A 22,283-nucleotide genomic window follows, 5' to 3' on the forward strand; every position below is an offset into this window, starting at 1 on the left:
TTTTGTAAACTGAATTCTCATAAATTCTATAATATGAAGTCACTATTGAAAATTTTGGTGAGGCGCATGTAGAAATAGATTCTCTTTAAAAAGGAAGGATAATATGCTGGGGTGGGGGGAGGGAGAGGGGGGTGGGGTTATGGACATTGGGGAGGGTATGTGCTATGGTGAGTGCGGTGAAGTGTGTAAATCTGGCAATTCACAGACATGTACTCCTGGGGATAAAAATACATTATATGTTTATTTAAAAAATAATAATAAATTAAAAAATTAAAAATAAAATAAATTAATTTTTGTAAAAAAGGAAGGATAATAGCACGCGTGCATGGTACCTTAAGAAGAAGATTCAACGCATTAGCAACATCTTGGTTTATAGCACAGGGATCAAATCAAATGTTTGTATAGAACATGGGAGAAGTTGCTATATGAAATCTCTTGGTAATACTCAGATCAATTTGAGGGTCCAACATTTGAGCACTCATGCATTAGGAACCAAAACAAAAACCTAGTGACTAGCAATTTTGTTGGTAATAAGAGTGCCAGTATAGCAGGTAACTTCCTTTTGCAACACAGCAGATTTTAAAAGTATTCCATTTTTCACAAAACTCGACCATTCTCCTACACCATACACAAAGATAAATTCTAAATGGATGAAAGACCTCAATGTGAGACAGGAATCCATCAAAATCCTAGAGCAGCACATAGGTAGTAACCTCTTCGACATCAGCCACAGCAACTTCTTTCAAGACATGTCTCCAAAGGCAAGGGAAACAAAAGTGAAAATGAACTTTTGGGATTTCCTCAAGATAAAAAGCTTCTGCACAGCAAAGGAAACAGTCAACAAAACAAAGAGACAACCCACGGAATGGGAGAACATATTCGCAACTGACACTACAGATAAAAGGCTGGTATCCAAGATCTATAAAGTACTTTATATCCAAGAGGCTGGTATCCAAGATCTATAAAGTACTTCCCAAACTTCACACCCAAAAAACAAATAATCAAGTCAAAAAATGTGCAGAACAACAGACACATGAAAAAGTGCTCCACATCACTCAGCATCAGGGAAATACAGATCAAAACCACAATGAGATACCACCTCACACCAGTCAGAATGGCTAAAATTAACAAGTCAGGAAATGACAAATCGTGGCGAGGATGCGAAGAGAGGGGGACCCTCCTACACTGTTGGTGGGAATGCAAGCTGGTGCAACCACTCTGGAAAGCAGCATGGAGATTCCTCAAAAAAGTGGAAAAGAGAGCTACCTTATGACCCAGCGATCACACTACGGGGTATTTACCCTAAAGATACATATGTAGTGATCCGAAGGGGCATGGGCACCTGAATGTTTATAGCAGCAATGTCCACAATAGCCAAACAATGGAAAGAACCTCGATGTCCATCAACAGATGAATGGATAAAAATGATGCGGGGTATATATACACACACACACACACACACACACACACACACACACATATATATATATACACACAATGTGTGTGTGTGTGTGTGTGTATATATATATATATATAATGGAATAGTATGCAGCCATCAAAAGAAATGAAATCTTGCCATTTGTGATGACATGGATAGAACTAGAGGGTATTATGCTGAGTGAAATAAGTCAATCAGAGAAAGACAACGATCATATGATCTCCCTGATATGAGGAAGTTGAGAGGCAACATGGGGGACTTGCAGGGTAGGAAAGAAATAAATGAAACAAGATGGGATCGGGAGGGAGACAAACCATAAGAGACTCTTAATCTCACAAAACAAAGTGATGGTTGCTGGGGGGAGAGGGGTAGGGAGAGAGTGGTTGGGTTATGGATATTGGGGAAGGTATATGCTATAATGAGTACTATGAAGTGTGTAAACCTGGTGATTCACAGACCTGTACCCCTGGGGCTAATAATACATTATATGTTAATAAAAAAATAAAAAATTATATTAAAAAATGAGCAGAAGACATGAACAGACACTTCTCCAAAGAAGACATACAAATGGCTAATGGACACATGAAAAAATGTTCATCATCATTAGCCATCAGGGAAATTCAAATCAAAACTACATTGAGATACCAACTTATACCAGTTAGAATGGCCAAAATTAACAGGACAGGAAACAACAAGTGTTGGAGAGAATGTGAGAAAGGGGAAACCTGTTACACTGTTGGGAATGCAAGTTGGTGCAGTCGCTTTGGAAAATAGTGTGGAGGTTCTTCAAAAAGTTAAAAACAGGGCGCCTGGGTGGCTCAGTGGGTTGGTCCTCTGCCTTCGGCTCAGGTCATGATCTCAGGGTCCTGGGATCAAGTCCTGCATCGGGCTCCCTGCTCGGCAGGGAGCCTGCTTCCTCCTCTCTCTCTCTGCCTGCCTCTCTGCCTACTTGGGATCTCTCTCTGTCAAATAAATAAATAAAAATCTAAATATATATATATATAATATATATAATATATATATAATCTAAATATATATATAATATATATTTTATATATATATATAAAGTTAAAACAGAGCTATCCTAACACCCAGCAATTGCATTACTGGGTATTTACCCCAAAGATACAGATGTAGTGAAAAGAAGGGCCATATGCATCCCAATGTTCATAGCAGCAATGTCTGCAATAGCCAAACTGTGGAAGGAGCAGAGGTAACCTTCAACAGATGAATGGATAAAGAAGATACGGTCCATATATACAATGGAATATTCCTCAGACATCAAAAAGGATGAATACCAACATCTGCATCAACGTGATGGAACTGAAGGAGATTATGCTGAGTGAAATAAGTCAAGCAGAGAAAGACAATTACGACATGGTTTCACTTATTTGTGGAACATAAGGAATAGCATGGAGGAATTAGAAGGAAGGGAAAAATGAAGGGGGGAAAATAAGAGGGGGAGATGAACCATGAGACACTATGGACTCTGGGAATCAAACTGAGGGTTTTAAAGGGGAATGGGGTGGGGGAGTTGAGTGAGCCCAATGATGGGTATTAAGTAGGGCATGTATTGCATGGAGCACTGGGTGTTATACACAAACAACGAATCACAGAACACTACATCAAAAACTAATGATGTACTGTATGGTGACTACCATAGCGTAATTAAAAAAAAAAGAAAAAGAAAAAGAAATGCTGGGGTAGAAAAATAAATAAGTAAATAAAAGTATTCTAAAATTTGCATAAAACATGACATCAAACCAAAAACTTTAAATATACTTTGTTAAACAATCAGTACCTTGTAGACCTAAACTCATTTTTTCAAACAGTCGCGTACTACATTGTTTTACAGGGGTGAAAGTTTACTTCCCTATTGACAGATACTTAGACTATCTCCAACTTTTTATGTGAAAATAATGCTATAATAAATATCCTTAACATATGTCATATTTTATATATATATATATATAAATGTATAATAAATGTCCTTAGAATGTGTGTGTGTGTGTGTGTGTGTTTACACAAGTCATGTTTTCCTATAGGATCTAGTCCTAGCAATGAAGTTCTTGGGATAAAAGGTCAGAATATTTAAAATTTTTGAAACACACTGCTAAATCACCCTTCGGAAGGGCTTTACCAATTTTATTTAACAACAGTGTATAAGAATGCCTTTTTCTTCACATTTGCTAACTTTGGTTGTTAATTTTTTAATAAAATATGTATCACTATGATAGCAAAAAATGGTATCTCATTATTTAAATTTTTCTGATTAGCACCCAAGATGACATAGCCTTACTAAAAAACATAAAATTTGTTAATCATGAATGTTAGCTCCAACTAGAATTTGTTTTATAGGAAAATAATAATTACCTACTATTTAAGCATTGCTATAGGCTTACCCATCAGATTCTTCATTTTCCATAATAGGACATAGGTTGTTATCAGTTTTTCCACTCCCTCTTTGATGCATTAGTCCAGCAGCAGCAGAAGCATATACGCTTTCTAATACTGCCATTTCATCATTTTGGTGCTTCTCCGTTTCTTCAATCTTTAATGGAAGTTTGATAAGAAGGATAATCGTTACTAGTTTATTCATTAAAATGAACTTTTTTCATTAATTATACATGTTTTAAAGATTTTATTTATTTATTCATCAGAGAGAGAGAGCGCACAAGCAGGAGGAGGTGCCAGCAATGGGAGAAGCAGGCTCCCTCCTGAGCAGGGAGCCCAATGCAGGACCCCATCCCAGGACCCTGGGATCATGACCCAAGCCAAAGGCAGGCTCTTAACCAACTGAGCCACCCAGGCATCCCAGAACTTTTTTCATTAATTATATCATTTGACTCTTAGTTTGTCCTAATTTTAATTGATAAAAATATTTTGTACTTATCATTACAAGTAACTGCAATTTTTATAAATTCTGCTTCATTTCTGTGTCAATAAAAAGAGAGGAATTGGGACACGTGGATACCTTGTTGGCTAAGTATCTGCCTTGGGCTCAGGTCATGATCCCAGAGTCCTGGGACAGAGTTCAGGCCTGCTTCTTCTGCCAGGACGTCCCCCTGCTTGTGTGCACACACTGTCTCTCTCTCTCTCTCTCTCTCTCTCTCTCTCACTCTCTCTCTGACAAGTAAGTAAAATCTTTAAAATAACTAGTTTGATTATACTTTTTGCCATTTGCATGTCAAACTCCTGGTCTTCTTTCCCTTCAAACGTAACCCCTGGGTTCCTTACTTTTTTATTTTCTATGTCACTATCAAAACTGTCATTTTTGTTAAAAATATGCTCAAAGTCTGATTTGTTATCATTTTCAGAGTCTGATTTATTTTCACTTAAGGAAAGATCAGAAGATGACTGGCAACTATGATCTGAGGATGAATGAGAAAGAACGACATTTTCAAGTCTAGACTCTTTCTGTTCAAAGATGCAAATGCATCTTTTTTCTCACAATCAAGTCTATCATTTGTCAAATTAGAAGGTATTTCCATTAAGTTTGCTCCTTCTTTAAAGTGACCATGTAGTGAATCTTCCTTAGGATAAGCAGTAATTTTTTTTTTTCCACAAATTTCACCAAACTTCTGCTTTAACTCTCTGGTGATGAGTTTTAACTTATTTTTCCACTCTAATTTGTCTTGTTTGGTCCACATGTCCTCACACTTTTGAACAGAGGGATGTTCTGAATATAAAAATCTATCATCCTCTCTATCACATTCCTTATTCATTCCTGGTTCTTGAGCCATTTTTGACAGATATAAAAGTTAAATTGCTGTGTTTCATTTTCAGATGTCCTTTCTGTTGGCATACATGTTTGTAAAATAACTTTATCCTTAAGTAATCAAGTATGGACAAAGAAAAAATTAGAAAATAATTAAAATTTAACTGTTAAATGTCTTAATCTATGTTAAGCTGCTCCCAAATCACTGGATTGTAACTAAGAAGCGAAAATAACTTGCCCTAGCCTGAGACAGAAGAAAAACACAAATCCATAAACTTAACTTTGTCAGTTTTTTTAAACTAAACAATTCATTACATGTCACATCTACCAAAAAATGAATTAGATGATTTTCAATGTTATAAACTTAAAACCATTTTATCTTACCATACCTTAAACAGTGACCCCAATAGTGCATTTGAGAATTTTTTTAAAGATTAATAACTAGAGAATAGACAAACTTATTATTAGGAGCCAAAATCAATAAACATCAATCAGAAAGAAAAATAAATTCCTAAATTTTAATTCAAATTATATACTATGATAGTGTTATACATCACTATAAATTATCTGCCTGTATCCAGCTATTGTAACGTCCACTGAGAGTGGATAAGAAAAATGCGAATAATATTTACAGATTCCCTATATGGAAATGAAATAACTGAAAACGTTCCTGTTTATTACCCAAATACAAAGGTCCCATCCTGGAAGGTTTGATTCTACAATAGGCAATTGTGTTCATTTTATGATCCTACTCTCTGAAGTCAACTACACAGAGATCACAAGACAAAATAAATCTTTAATCTTGGCATTAGTGACTGACAATACAGAACTGCACGTTTTGAACCACTGAGAACTGCACATTAAGAACCACTCCTTCTACATGAATCTAAGTCAATAGTCATAATTGTTATACTGCACTTAATTTCAACTGCTTAAACATATGGTTCAGTATTTGATGTCAACTTTTTAGCATGTAAAAACTTACAAAAATGGAAGAAGCAAACAATATTCAGGAATTTTTTTGGTCCAATTCCAAGGATGAAGTTTAACTACAAGCTACTATAAATTCTAACAATATTTTAAATATGGTAACTTGTAAAATTTTAAAAAACTAAATACTAAATTATAATCGATCAACTTCAATACATTTTGTTCAGAAGATAATTTCATTTGAGCTATGTTACATTCTTAAAGCAGGGAAAACAATATAAAATTGGAAATTTAAATTTAAATTTGTATATACCTGCAGGTGTTTATTTTCACTTTCATTAAGACTTTCTTCCTCTTTTTCTGTTGTCATTTCTAAGTCTAGTTCTGCTGAAAAATCTATATATTTTATTAAAATAGACAAATTAGACTGGTTAGATAAAAGCTATAACCTTCATAAAAATAGAAAACAACATCTTATCAATTAAGAGTTTAAATTAAACTTAATCTTTAGCTGGATATTTACTTTAAGAAATACTTTTCATTATCAAAAACTTCAACAAACCATTTGGGAAATACTAAATGTCACTAGGTTAAAGGCATACAAACATCTCAAAGAATCATTCACAAATTCACCCACCTAACACCAATGAACAAAACAATCAGAAACAAATTTTTAAAATGCAGCAGAAAGATATAAAATCACAACAGACTATTCTTTACCTTGTTACAGTACCTCTTAAACGTCACCCTAAGCTTCAACTACAACATTATTCATGGTTTCCAAAATTACTAGTATTTTTTATGCCTTTATCAGTGTACAACCTTCCTATGGGTGTATTTCCCTGATGAATGTAAACATTCCTAAAATGTTTTCCTCTACTTCTTGACAAATTTCTTCACATCTTCTAGGACACAGACTGCTACACAAAGTCATCCTTGATTAAGGCTACCCTTCCCTAGATAAATAGATCTCTTTCTTTGGGGCTACGTTAGTACCATAGAGATTTTTCTAGTGCATCTTCACCACCCGAACTGTAAGTTACTTCTTTATGTGTACATATTCCTTTTGTTACTAGACTGTATGGGACAATCTCTCTCTTTCTCTTTTTTTAAGAGAGACGGGGGGAAGGAGAAGAGGGAGAGAGAATTTTGACCAGGCTCCACGCCCAGCACTGAACCCCACTTGGGGCTTGACCTGAGCCAAAATCAAGAGTTGGACACTCAACCGACTGAGCCCCCCAGGGGCCCTGTATGGGACAATCTCTTAAATCATCTCTGTGTAAACAGTCTTTATTCTACTCAGTAATTATTTACTGAGTTCCCAGTAAGTGCTAGGCACCCAGGTTTAAAGCAGCATGTAGATAAAAGGTGTCAGGAATGGTTTTTGTAGAGATAATGCCTGAACTGAGACAGCAACACTGAGGTCAGCCAGAGTCAAAGGGGTTAGAGGGCGCAGTAAGACAAGGGAGAGAAACACACAACAGGGTAAATATCTGTCTAAAATACAGGAATCAAAGAGGAAGACATCAAAAGCAGTTCAGATGCCAGAGAAAAGGGCAGACAGTAGAAAGGGTTAGAGAGCTTAGCAGAACTCAAAATTATGAAAGCCTTATATGTAATTTTAAGATACCTGGACACAAACATATTTTCAACAATGGTTCACAGTCATATTTGCATTCGAGACACATCACTCTAAATGCTGTGGAGAGGGATGAATCTGAGGGGCATTGTAATAAAAGATGGGAGATGAATGAGAAGGCACTGATGCAAAATAAAGATGAAGCACACCTGAACCGACAGAATGGTTCTAGAAATATTGAGGATATAAAATTATCAGGGCCAGTACAGAATAAATCTATATTAAATGAGTAAATACACAATCGTGGGTCCCTAGCAACCAATTTTGCTCGTTACTTTATAAAAGGCATCAAGTGGGAATTATTCTACATGAACTGTTTTAAGTTGAATGTATTTATTTTATAATTTTTCTGTTCCATATCTTCCTATGTTACAGAAGCCTGTGGGTGCTTTGTTTTAAAAGTCCTGCTTCTTGGATCTACCAAGCTCATGAGGAAGTAACAGGAACAAGTCACTTGTATAGGTAAGTAACTTTGAATTTATTGTCTGCATTCACTACTCTAGGAGATAATTGAAAATCTTTTGAAACTATAGTGTTAATTCTACAAGTAAAGAAAGAACATAAAACTACAGGGGTGAAAAAAATACTGTACAATTTATTAGTACCGACCTGATCATATGACTGATGAAAGGCCCTTAGTTAACTGGTACATTAAGTAGAGCACACATTAGATATGGTTAATCAGTAGACTGAGTATATCAGGAGAATGTTATTTTTAAACGGTGTAGTACTCCTTAAAACCAATATTCCACCTATTCATCAAAATTAATGAAGGGGGGCGCCTGGGTGGCTCAGTCAGTTAAGCGGCTGCTTTCAGCTCAGGTCATGACTGGATCCTGGGATGGAGTCCTCCATCGGGCTCCCAGGTCAGTGGGGAGTCTGCTTCTCCCTCTGCCCCTCCTCCCACTTTTTCTCTCAATCTCTCTCAAATAAATAAAATCTTCAAATAATAATAATAATAATAATAATAAGGGGCATCTGGGTGGCTCAGTGAAGTAAGTGTTTGGCTGTTGATTTCATCTCAGGTCATGATCTCAGGGTCGTGAGATCCAGCCCCACATCAGAGCCCGTGCTAAGCGTGAAGCCTGCTGCTTGGGGTTCTCTCCCTCCCTCTCCTTCTGCCTTACCTCCCTCCCTCCCCACCTTCTTGCTCTCTAAAAAAATAAAATAAAAATAATAAAACAAGAACATAGACTATGCATACATAGTTGAGAAGATGATACTATATAGTAAATTCTCAATGATTCCCATTAATGCTGGGAAAGACAACTCTAAAATAAAGTCATAGAGAATATAGGAAATATTTTAATATTTGGTTTGGGAAGCTGCATTTTCTAGTTATATTGAATATAATTGGACCAATACTTGTGAATTTAAAGCTATAAAAATAAAGTTAAGAAACTTTGTTTTCAATAAGCAATCTTTAGACCTCAACCTAGTATCCTTAGCTGAGCACAAACTTCTAAATATAATACTGCCACCCACTCTCAAGTGAATGCTAAAAACAGCCTAAAAGAAATTACAATCTCCAAAATCTTTTTAAAAAAAGATTCTACGGGGGATATGGACATTGGGGAGGGTATGTGCTATGATGACTGCTGTGAAATGTGTAAACGTAGCGATTCACAGACCTGTACCTCCTAGGGATAAAAATACATTATATGTTTATTAAAATTTTAAAAAAATTCTATTTATTAAAATAAAAAATATGTATTTCAGAATTAGTGTCACACTTACTGATAATAACAATTTTAATATTTAGGGAACCAATCCTGTATTTCTATAGTTTCCAAAAGTAGTTTGATTTGGTAGATCATGTCAGTCTTTCAAGGGTTTTTGGAAACAGCTCTCGTACCAAAAAATTACCTATCTTAAAAAAAAAGAAAGCCATAGCTTCCGTATCTCACTTGAGTAATGAAGACCGACGTAACCTGTATCTTTGATGTCCAAAAGACCTGAGGAGGATGGATATGTGGTTCTAGTGCAAATACCCTCGAGCCATCTAAAGTGAATTCTCTGGAGTTTCCTTCTCAACTCCAAGACTTCTAAGCTAACGTAACTTTCCCTTTTCCCTTGTTCCCTTCGCTATGCCCCTTCAAAAAGTAATTTCTGGGAGCACCCGGACGGAACGGCGGGTTGAGCATCTGGCTCCTGATTTCAACTCAGCTCATGAGGACAGAGTCTTCAGATGGAACCCTGCATGGAGGCTCCAGGCGCAGAAGTGAGCCTGTTTAAGGAACCTCTCCCTCTGCCTTTGCCCCTCCCCCTGATCATTCTCTGTCTCTCTCAATCTTGCTCCCTGAAACAAATAAAGAAAAAAAAATCCTAAAAAAAGACTTATTTGTGGATCTATAGTCTTGATTGTTCTGCTTTTACACCCTTTTTATTAGGGATTATCTCCACCACTTCTTTCCTTTTTAGTTAGCACTAGTATCTTACATCTATAACCTCCCTTTCTGCATCTCCTTTCTCCCGTCTAGCTGAAAACATGCTTACAAACAAAAAGGAAATAATGTTTTCCTTGATCCTGTGGTGTCTTGAAGTATCCAGTGGCCTTTCCAGGTGTCTCTACGTGGAAGTCTCCACCCTTGCAATGGAGCACATGACCAATGGACCATTGACATTTGCATCACCTGACAGGTCAGAATGCAGGATCCCAGACCTGCCGCTCACAATGTTCATTATTTTTGAAAGATTGTATTTATCTCTTTGACAGAGAGAGATCACAAGTAGGCAGAGAGGCAGGCAGAGAGAGAGGGGGAAGCAGGCTCCCTGCGGAGCAGAGAGCCGGATGCGGGGCTCGATCCCAGGATCCTGAGGTCATGACCCGAGCCCAAGGCAGAGGCTTAACCCACTGAGCCACCCATGCGCCCCTCACAATGTGCACTTCTTTTTTTTTAAAGATTTCTTTCCTTCTTTCTTTCTTTCTTTCTTGGACAGAGAGATCACAAGTAGGCAGAGAGGAAGGCAGAGAGAGAGAGAGGGGGAAGCAGGCTCCCCGCAGAGCAGAGAGCCTGATGTGGGGCTCGATCCCAGGACCCTGGGATCACGACCTGAGCCAAAGGCAGAGGCTTTAACCCACTGAGCCACCCAGGCGCCCCCACAATGTGCATTTTTAACAAGGTCTCCGAGGATTCAGTAACATTGGAGAAATTCTGGTCCATACTGAGTCTGCTGCCACATTCCTTCACCTTAACTTCACCTTTGAGAAGCAAGCTTCACGTTCGTCACTATCAATTCTTCAAAACTGGAAAAGTCTTAAAAGTCACAAACTTTCTAATAGACTTTTTAGCACGGCTAAGGTTTCCTCAATTTCCCCCAAACTGACCCTGCTCTCTTCTCCTTCCAATACTCTTACTTGGCACTCAATGATACGATTTATGCAGTACCAACATTTCACATGCCATCCAGCCACACATTCTTATAGCTGACTAGAACATAGCTTTGCATCATCAACCACGTCAGTCCTTAATGTCTTCCCAGCAGCGAGGAAAGCAGTAACAGGGGGGAAATTTTGGTATCCGACTCCGACAGGTTTTGGTACCGGAAGCGCCCCTGATACCCTTCCGGCATTTCAAACAGTCGGCTCTTCCTTTTAAAAGAATTGAGCGAAACCTTCCATGTTTCAGAAGCTCTTGTTCTTAGGCTTGTAAATATCTTCTGTTCAAACATAGATATCAGCAATAACATCTACCTTATTTATGTCAGAACCTTCACTGAAGCTTGCCCCCAAAGTTAAATAAATAACTAAATAACTAACTAACTAAATAAAAAGACTTCAGAATAAGAAGACTGTGAGCATTTCAAATATTTTAGTGGACTTCTTTACACCGTTCAATTTGTATTGTAAAATTTACCTGATTGGGATGCTTGAATTTCCTCCATGTCTCTGGGTTGATTCGAAATGAAACCTTTCCCCTCCACAGCAGGCTGGATGGGTATAGAAACAATATGATTAAGACATAATGAACATTTCATGCAATCTGTCGTTAAAGCCTCAAAATAGAAATGTAAGTTTTACCTTCCGGTGAGAATATTTTCCTGCAGAATCTAAAAAGCAAAAGGGTCATCTAGTTAGCTCCATGTACATAGAGAAGCCCACAAACACTCATGCACTTGGTACTAAGCTGAATCCTCATGCCTGGCTCAGATTACAAGTGGGTTTGGGGGTTGTTTCTGCAGACAGGAAGGTGGGTTGGCCAGAAGGGCAATTACTAATGAGAGGAACACATCGTTGACCCTGAGTGGACATACGTGAAAGCCCATGGTAGAATGCTACACCACATCCTTAAGGCAGCACAGCAGAATCATTTATACCATTGGACTCTAAGTATGTATGACCTGCTTCAATTTGTCCTGTCCTGTAGGAGTACACAGTGCTGATGATAGGCCAACTGAATGCATAACTGAGTTTTCATCAAACAAAACCGTAGGAACTGATCAGCTTGGATATACACTTGTGGGATCACAGTTACTAAAAGTACTCATTTTTGTCCGTATCCTTGTGGGCTACCGGTATGCCGACATTTCCTGCATCCACTAGTTTAGCCACCTTAAAGTTTCTTCATTCACTTATACAAGAAGGTGTCTAAAACACATCTAAGAAATAATGTACAATAGCTTTAAATATGGAAATATGACTATGTATATGGAACAAAATCTATTGAATGGCCACAGAAATCCTAGGTACTGAAAATCTTTGGTCACTGTCATACTTATTGATAAAAACAATTTTAGCATTCGGGGAACCAACCCTATAATTTCTTTGGATTCCAAACGTAGTTTGAATTGGTAGATCATGTCAGTCTTTCAAGGGTTTTTGGAAACAGCTCTCGTATCAAAAAATTACCTATCTTAAAAAAAAAGAAAGCCATAGCTTCCGTATCTCACTTGAGTAATGAAGACCGACGTAACCTGTATCTTTGATGTCCAAAAGACCTGAGGAGGATGGATATGTGGTTCTAGTGCAAATACCCTCGAGCCATCTAAAGTGAATTCTCTGGAGTTTCCTTCTCAACTCCAAGACTTCTCAGCTAACGTGCCTTTCCCTTTTCCCTTGTTCCCTTCGCTACGCCCCTTCAAAAAGTAATTTCTGGGAGCACCCGGACGGAACGGCGGATTGAGCATCTGGCTCTTGATTTCGACTCAGCTCATGAGGACAGAGTCTTCAGACGGAACCCTGCATGGAGACTCCAGGCGCAGAAGTGAGCCTGTTTGAGGAACCTCTCCCTCTGCCTTTGCCCCTCCCCCTGATCATTCTCTGTCTCTCTCAATCTTGCTCCCTGAAACAAATAAAGAAAAAAAAATCCTAAAAAAAGACCTATTTGTGGATCTATAGTCTTGATTGTTTTTGTTTACACCCTATTTATTAGGGATTATCTCCACCACTTCTTTCCTTTTTAGTTAGCACTAGTATCTTACATCTATAACCTCCCTTTCTGCATCTCCTTTCTCCCGTCTAGCTGAAAACATGCTTACAAACAAAAAGAAAACAATGTTTTCCTTGATCCTGTGGTGTCTTGAAGTATCCAGTGGCCTTTCCAGGTGTCTCTACGTGGAAGTCTCCACCCTTGCAATGGAGCACATGACCAACGGACCATTGACATTTGCATCACTTGACAGGTCAGAATGCAGGATCCCAGACCTGCCGCTCACAATGTTCATTATTTTTGAAAGATTGTATTTATCTCTTTGACAGAGAGAGATCACAAGTAGGCAGAGAGGCAGGCAGAGAGAGAGGGGGAAGCAGGCTCCCTGCGGAGCAGAGAGCCGGATGCGGGGCTCGATCCCAGGATCCTGAGGTCATGACCCGAGCCCAAGGCAGAGGCTTAACCCACTGAGCCACCCACGCGCCCCTCACAATGTGCACTTCTTTTTTTTAAAGATTTCTTTCTTTCTTTCTTTCTTTCACAGAGAGATCACAAGTAGGCAGAGAGGAAGGCAGAGAGAGAGAGGGGGGGAAGCAGGCTCCCCGCAGAGCAGAGAGCCTGATGTGGGGCTCGATCCCAGGACCCTGGGATCACGACCTGAGCCGAAGGCAGAGGCTTCAACCCACTGAGCCACCCAGGCGCCCCCACAATGTGCATTTTTAACAAGGTCTCCGACGATTCAGTAACATTGGAGAAATTCTGGTCCATACTGAGTCTGCTGCCACATTCCTTCACCTTAACTTCACCTTCTAGAAGCAAGCTTCACGTTCGTCACTATCAATTCTTCAAAACTGGAAAAGTCTTAAAAGTCACAAACTTTCTAATAGACTTTTTAGCACGGCTAAACTTCCTCAATTCCCCCCAAACTGACCCTGCTCTCTTCTCCTTCCAATACTCTTACTTGGCACTCAATGATACTATTTATGAAGTACCACCATTTCACATGCCATCCAGCCACACATTCTTATAGCTGACTAGAACATAGCTTTGCATCATCAACCACGTCAGTCCTTAATATCTTCCCAGCAGCGAGGAAAGCAGTAACAGGGGGGAAATTTTGGTATCCGACTCCGACAGGTTTTGGTACCGGAAGCGCCCCTGATACCCTTCCGGCATTTCAAACAGTCGGCTCTTCCTTTTTAAAGAATTGAGCTAAACCTTCCATGTTTCAGAAGCTCTTGTTCTTAGGCTTGTAAATATCTTCTGTTCAAACATAGATATCAGCAATAACATCTACCTTATTTATGTCAGAACCTTCACTGAAGCTTGCCCCCACAATTAAATAACTAACTAACTAAATAACTAACTAAATAAAAAGACTTCAGAATAAGAAGACTGTGAGCATTTCAAATATTTTAGTGGACTTCTTTACACCGTTCAATTTGTATTGTAAAATTTACCTGATTGGGATGCTTGAATTTCCTCCATGTCTCTGGGTTGATTCGAAATGAAACCTTTCCCCTCGACAGCAGGCTGAATGGGTATTGAAACAATATGATTAAGACATAATGAACATTTCATGCAATCTGTAGTTAAAGCCTCAAAATAGAAATGTAAGTTTTACCTTCCGGTGAGAATATTTTCCTGCAGAATCTAAAAAGCAAAAGGGTCATCTAGTTAGCTCCATGTACATAGAGAAGCCCACAAACACTCATGCACTTCGTACTAAGCTGAATCCTCATGCCTGGCTCAGATGACAAATGGGTTTGGGGGTTGTTTCTGCAGACAGGAAGGTGGGTTGGCCAGAAGGGCAATTTCTAATGAGAGGAACAAATCGTGACTCTGAGTGGACATACGTGAAAGCCCATGGTAGAATGCTACACCACATCCTTAAGGCAGCACAGCAGAATCATTTATACCATTGGACTCTAAGTATGTATGACCTGCTTCAATTTGTCCTGTCCTGTAGGAGTACACAGTGCTGATGATAGGCCAACTGAATGCATAACTGAGTTTTCATCAAACAAAACCGTAGGAACTGATCAGCTTGGATATACACTTGTGGGATCACAGTTACCAAAAGTACTCATTTTTGTCCGTATCCTTGTGGGCTACCGGTATGCCGACATTTCCTGCATCCACTAGTTTAGCCACCTTAAAGTTTCTTCATTCACTTATACAAGAAGGTGTATAAAACACATCTAGGAAATAATGTACAATAGCTTTAAATATGGAAATATGACTATGTATATGGAACAAAATCTATTGAATGGCCACAGAAATCCTAGGTACTGAAAATCTTTGGTCATGTCATACTTATTGATAAAAACAGTTTTAGCATACAGGGAACCAACCCTATAATTTCCATTTTTGTTTTTTTTTAGATTTTTTATTTATTTGACAGACAGAGATCACAAGTAGGCAGAGAGGCAGGCAGAGAGAGAGAGGAGGAAGCAGGCTCCCTGCGGAGCAGAGAGCCGGATGCGGGGCTCGATCCCAGGATCCTGAGGTCATGACCCGAGCCCAAGGCAGAGGCTTAACCCACTGAGCCACCCACGCGCCCCTCACAATGTGCACTTCTTTTTTTTTTAAAGATTTCTTTCTTTCTTTCTTTCTTTCTTTCACAGAGAGATCACAAGTAGGCAGAGAGGAACGCAGAGAGGGGGGGGGGGAAGCAGGCTCCCCGCAGAGCAGAGAGCCTGATGTGGGGCTCGATCCCAGGACCCTGGGATCACGACCTGAGCCGAAGGCAGAGGCTTTAACCCACTGAGCCACCCAGGCGCCCCCACAATGTGCATTTTTAACAAGGTCTCCGAGGATTCAGTAACATTGGAGAAATTCTGGTCCATACTGAGTCTGCTGCCACATTCCTTCACCTTAACTTCACCTTTGAGAAGCAAGCTTCACGTTCGTCACTATCAATTCTTCAAAACTGGAAAAGTCTTAAAAGTCACAAACTTTCTAATAGACTTTTTAGCACGGCTAAGGCTTCCTCAATTTCCCCCAAACTGACCCTGCTCTCTTCTCCTTCCAATACTCTTACTTGGCACTCAATGATACGATTTATGCAGTACCACCATTTCACATGCCATCCAGCCACACATTCTTATAGCTGACTAGAACATAGCTTTGCATCATCAACCACGTCAGTCCTTAATGTCTTCCCAGCAGCGAGGAAAGCAGTAACAGGGGGAAAATTTTGGTATCCGACTCCGACAGGTTTTGGTACCGGAAGCGCCCCTGATGCCCTTCCGGCATTTCAAACAGTCTGCTCTTCCTTTTAAAAGAATTGAGCGAAACCTTCCATGTTTCAGAAGCTCTTGTTCTTAGGCTTGTAAATATCTTCTGTTCAAATATTGTTCAGCAATAACATCTACCTTATTTATGTCAGAACCTTCACTGAAGTTTGTCCCCAAATTAAATAACTAACTAACTAAATAACTAACTAAATAAAAAGACTTCAGAATAAGAAGACTGTGAGCATTTCAAATATTTTAGTGGACTTCTTTACACCGTTCAATTTGTATTGTAAAATTTACCTGATTGGGATGCTTGAATTTCCTCCATGTCTCTGGGTTGATTAGAAATAAAACCTTTCCCCTCCACAGCAGGCTGGATGGGATTAGAAACAGTATGATTAAGACATAATGAACATTTCATGCAATCTGTCGTTAAAGCCTCAAAATAAAAATGTAAGTTTTACCTTCCGGTGAGAGTATTTTCCTGGAGAATCTAAAAAGCAAAAGGGTCATCTAGTTAGCTCCATGTACATAGAGAAGCCCACAAACACTCATGCACTTGGTACTAAGCTGAATCCTCATGCCTGGCTCAGATGACAAATGGGTTTGGGGGTTGTTTCTGCAGACAGGAAGGTGGGTTGGCCAGAAGGGCAATTTCTAATGAGAGGAACAAATCGTGACCCTGAGTGGACATACGTGAAAGCCCATGGTAGAATGCTACACCACATCCTTAAGGCAGCACAGCAGAATCATTTATACCATTGGACTCTAAGTATGTATGACCTGCTTCAATTTGTCCTGTCATGTAGGAGTACACAGTGCTGGGATTAAGCCCCGTGTCAGGCTCCCTGCTCAATGGGGAGTCTCCTTCTCCCTCTCCCTCTGCCCTTCGGCCCCACTTGTGCTCTCTCGCAAATAAATAAAATCTTTTAAAAAGTCTTAAATTAAAAAAATGAGAAAGACATAAGGCCTAGAAAAAGAACAACATTGTAAATTGATTAGTTGGGCTTCCTGACTTTTTCAGTATAGAGGAGTGAACATTTCATAATGGACTGATACTAGACTAAGGAAATAGAAGCGTCCTTTATCTTCCAGTCTCTTTACATGGTTTTTTCCCAATCTATCCTCCACATGAGGGGTGACCAAACTATGGCCACAGGCCAAGTCGGACCAGTCACATGTGACTGTGCTCCCATAAAACTTTATTTACAGGACCAGATGGTTGGTTCTTGCTATTCACCTACGTATTGCTACAGCTGCTTTCACACTATAATGGTAGTTGTAGTTGAGAAACCACAGGGCCTAAAATATTCACTATCTGGCCCTTTAGAGAAAAAGCTTGGTGATCCCTATTTTGTGCCACAACCAGAAGGCCCTAATTCAAATCTAATCTTGTTACCCTTCTGCTTCACATTCTCCAGTGAATCCCTGCATCAAGTACTGCTGGCTCCCTCCCCAATAACCATGCCAGAGTCTTCATTCTTGCTGGAGAACCACAACTTTATTTGGATATTTATTGTCCCAAAGACGAAGAAGGTGGCCTTACCCCAGCTTCAAAAGGAGAAATGATTATTCTAAGCTAATCACAGTACCAGCGGCTGGTTTAGGAACAAGCACGTGATATAACCTAGCTTATAAGATGTTACAGTAAATTTACTGCAAGCTTCTGAGTTTTCTTCCTATTTAAAGAAACATATAGGGATGCCTGGGTGGCTCGGTTGTTAAGCCTCAGCCTTCAGCTTGGGTCATGATTTGAGGGTCCTGGGATCCAGCCCCACATCAGGCTCCCTGCTCAGCAAGAGGCCTGCTTTTCCCTCTGCCGCTTCCCCCTGCTTGTATTCCCTCTCTGTCTGTCTTCTGTGTCAAATAAATAAATAAAATCTTTAAAAAAAAAAAAAGGAACATATAAAGAAAAACAGTCCTTCCAGTCATTGAATATTGTCATGTGAGAATATGCCTCGAACTGTTGCTAATTAGCCAATCAGGAAAGGAAATATAAAATACCGCCAACCTCAAAGCTAAAAAGAGACAACTGGAATCCTGGTGACATCACTGAACCATCAAAACAATTCTGGTTCCTCCTGTTTTAGTCACTGTTTTGTTTGGTTTGCTTTCTTCAGATTTATTGATTTGAGAGAGAGTGCACGCATGCAAGAGAGAGTACACGAACGGGGGGAACGGCAGAGGAGGAGAATCGTCAAGCAGACTCCATGCTGAGCACGGAGCCCAGTGGGATGTGGGGCTTGATCTCATGACCCATGAGACTGTGACCTGAGCTAAAACTAAGAGTCAATGCATAACTGACTAAGCCACCCAGGTGGCCCCGTTTTAGTCACTATTATAAGTCACCTGTTATTCGCAGCTAAAAGCATTCGACCTGATAAATTTGCCAAGGTCTACAGCCTAAGAGCTACACCTTTCCATGGTACTGAAAAACTTTCATTAGCTTGCCTTAGCTAAGTATTCACTCATTCCAACCATTCCCATAGCACACTTTTTGTACCAGCAAAATTGAACTGCTCGTAAGTGCTCCCAAGTTCACTCGTACATCTGAGCATCTGCACTGCTGTTCCCTGTGCAAAACATGTCATCTTGATGGACGTTTCTCCTGCCAAACATGGTTCTTCTGCCTCTTTACCTGGCAAACTTAATACTCGGTCTGCATACTTACCTTAAATTCTACCCACTCTTCTAAAACTCTAACTTGTCACTATCGGCTTACATATTAAGTACCAATAAAAACATAACAATGATAATTATAAGCACTAGGGGACTCTGGCACATAGTAAGCACGGAATAAAGTAGAGTAAATAATAAAAATAGAGTAGTAAAAACAGAGTAAATAATAAGAATGACAATGATAATAACAAACTCCCGGAGGGAAGGGATTGTGTTTTTTGAATGTTTGTATTCTATATCAGAGTAACACTTAGTGGCTAAAAGACACTTGATAGTTATTTGCTAAGTGAACAAATGAAAATGAGTAAATTGCAAAACCAAACCAACCTACAGATTTTCTTTGATAAAAGTCTACTAAGTTAAAGGTTCCTTCATACATGTCAGATTGTACAATGCACTAGGTGCCACATCTAGGGAGCAGTGGTAGCATTTTTGTTATTGTGAACCATTTTTCTGCTTTTGTTATAATCTGTTGAGCCTCAGAGTTGCCCCATTTGAATTTTTATTATGATAATCTTTTTACTAATGGCAACAGAGTGTCGTGTTCTAACAAAATTACAGTATCATGACAATTATGCAACGAACAGAAGAAAACATTGTTCTAATAAAGTCAACATATCTCATTCTCTTTAACTAATGAGAAATGAAGTTGTTAATGATATCTTATTGATACAACAATATATAAAACCACCTATGATTCTCAAGGCATTTCTTTTCTGATTTCTGTACCACGGACAGTCACCTTTAAAGAAAAAAAAAACAGTCTCACTGGTATTGCTGCATACTAGCTAAGTTTTCCAGTTCTTATTGCTTGCCATTTGTTTATGGTACCAGGAAGGTATTATAGAGTTCCCAGTTTTGAGGATAGCTCCTTTTTTAATGAGACAAATCAGTATGTAATACTTACTAAATGTAATCCACTTGTAAAAACTAAAAGATCCATTTTCATAACAAGTTCAAGTTGTTTTAATATGCTTATAAAGGAAACATAAAACATACTAACTTAAAAATCTCTCTCTTATTTACACAAAGATATAAGGGATTTTAGGGGTCATGACTAAAATAATGAATTTCTTTTCAGACAATAATGTCTCATATGTTAAATTACCTACAATTAACTTCCTTTTTCGTTGTTGTTCACACTGAGGTACCTTTTTTTTTTTTAATTATGGTCAGTTAGCCAGCACATACTACATCGTAAGTTTCTGATGTAGTGTTCAATGATTAATTAGCTGCATATAACACCCAGTGCTCATCACGACACGTGCCCTCCTTAATACTCATCACCCAGTTCCCCCATTCCCCCACTCCATCCTTCCATAACCCTCAGTTTGTTTCCTGGAGTCTGGTCTCTCTCATGGATTTGTTCCTATTGTTCATGACAGTATTTAAAGTCTTAAGTAATTCTGAATACTAGACTATTAAGAAAGAAATTAAGAAAGAAAAAAAAAAATAGAGGCCCCTGGGTGGCTCAGTTGGGTAAGCATCTGCTTTCAGCTCAGGTCAAGATCCCTGGACCCTGGGACTGAGTCCAACATTGGGCTCCCTGCTCAGTGGGAAACCTGCTTCTCCCTGTCCCTCTGCCTGTGCTCTCTCTCTCTCTCTCTGTCAAATAAATAAATAAAATCGAGAGAGAGAGAGAGAGAGAGAAAGAGAAAGAAAGGAAGAAAGCAAGAAAGTGAGCTTATGCAATTTACACATTGGGTTTTTTTTTTTCCTCCCACTGCTCTTTCATAATCAAAACTTCCTTACTCTGCCTTCATCTATGTGACCACCAAAAGTACTTCACTCTGAAAAGTCTTACCTGGATTGTTATTTTGCGAAAAATTTTTAAATCTTTCTTCTCTATGTTGGGCAATTATTTGGCGATTGCTACATATAAAAAGGGGTGATAAACAATGTTACTATTTTAATACTGATATGGAAAACATTTACCAAATATATCAATTCATAAGAGTATTTCGAATAATATCAGAGCTAATATCAAACCTTAAATTACCCCATATACTTTAAAGGAAGGTGAATCAGTCATAAAGTAGTAACTTAGCAATTAGTAGTATTAGCTTGCCATAACGGAACGTGTCTTGAACTCAGTGGTCCTAACTCTGTAACCACAGCTATTTGCTCTTGGACGAGCCACTTCTCTCTGGCTCCAAGTCTTCCTCTAGAAAACAGGCATCTTACTGCCTTATTTCACAAGGTTGTTAAGAGGATTTCATGAAATATTAGACCCAAAACATGGCCTCTCGGGAAAGGGGACACCCACCACTCTGGGAAGGGCTGTATGAGACCTTTCATCAGCCCGTAAGAAAAGGCGCTCCTCAGGATTTAAAGCAGGCTTGAGATATAGGCCTAGAAACAAAGGAGAAAGGAAAGTCCAGGCTCTTCCTGTAGCATTACTTGAACCTCTCTAACAGCTTAGAAGGGTCCCAACTGCCATCTGCTAGCAGGATAGAAAAGCAAAATCCTCAAGCGGTACTTCATTATGAAGGTCTGCGCTAACATATGGGCTTCATGTAAGGCTTTTGAGTGCGAAGGGAAGGGTGTGTGTGGCTAAAGCCAGGGGGCCCAGCGGCCAGAACAGGGTGCTGGTGCCGTGGAATAGCAGCTGAGCATACAAGCATATGTCGCAAACTAAAAAATGTTGTAACTTTGAAGTCTCATCGTGGGTCACCACGAAGACTGAGGAATGCGGATCAGCAAGGGCATCCTGGGAGCAAAGGTCAATCATAACCATAACCAAACTGCAGAAAAATAACATTGCCTTCTAGAGGACAGGTCTGCACAAAAAGTTATTTGCAGGGGTGCCTGGGTGGCTCAGTCATTTAAGCATCTGCCTTCAGCTCAGTCACGATCTTGGGGTCCTAGAATTGAGCCCCATGTCTGGCTCCCTGCTCTAACCCCTTCCCCTGCTCATGCTCTCACTCTCTCTCTCAAAAAATAAAATCTTTAGTTTTCTTTCTTTTTTAAAAGATATTTATTTATTTATTTGAGTGAGAGAATGAGAGAGGGAGGGAGAAAACATGAGAGCGGGGAGGGTCAGAGGGAGAAGCAGACTCCCTGCTGAGCAGGGAGCCAGTTGGGGGACTCGATCCTGGGACTCCAGGATCATGACCTGAGCCAAAGACAGTCGCTTAACAGAGTCACCAAGGTACTACACACAGCAATGTTGCAGCAACAGAATCAAAGGAAACAAGGGAATGACAAGAATGTCCTTTTTTCCCTCCAAATGACTTGCGAAAGAGGATGGTCTCTTTGGTCTTAGGGAACT

The 22,283-nt window shown here is 39.4% G+C and overlaps 1 protein-coding gene across 1 annotated transcript in view; it reads right to left on the minus strand.

Annotated features, from left to right (window-relative positions):
• The window catches only part of LOC308347273 (ankyrin repeat domain-containing protein 26-like), a 141,011-nt gene that overhangs the window by 54,379 nt on the left and 64,349 nt on the right, over positions 1-22,283 (minus strand). The window contains exons 8-16 of the mRNA XM_080810516.1: positions 20,817-20,884; positions 16,798-16,826; positions 16,634-16,706; positions 14,719-14,747; positions 14,555-14,627; positions 11,747-11,775; positions 11,583-11,655; positions 6,400-6,482; positions 3,841-3,989 (exon numbers count right to left, since the gene is read on the minus strand). Coding sequence (XP_080666642.1) covers positions 3,841-3,989; positions 6,400-6,482; positions 11,583-11,655; positions 11,747-11,775; positions 14,555-14,627; positions 14,719-14,747; positions 16,634-16,706; positions 16,798-16,826; positions 20,817-20,884 — 606 coding nt within the window. The remainder of the gene's footprint in view (positions 1-3,840; positions 3,990-6,399; positions 6,483-11,582; positions 11,656-11,746; positions 11,776-14,554; positions 14,628-14,718; positions 14,748-16,633; positions 16,707-16,797; positions 16,827-20,816; positions 20,885-22,283) is intronic.

The sequence above is a fragment of the Martes martes genome (genome assembly GCF_963455335.1).
Source record: "Martes martes genome assembly, chromosome: 8".
Taxonomy (NCBI): Eukaryota; Metazoa; Chordata; class Mammalia; order Carnivora; family Mustelidae; genus Martes; species Martes martes.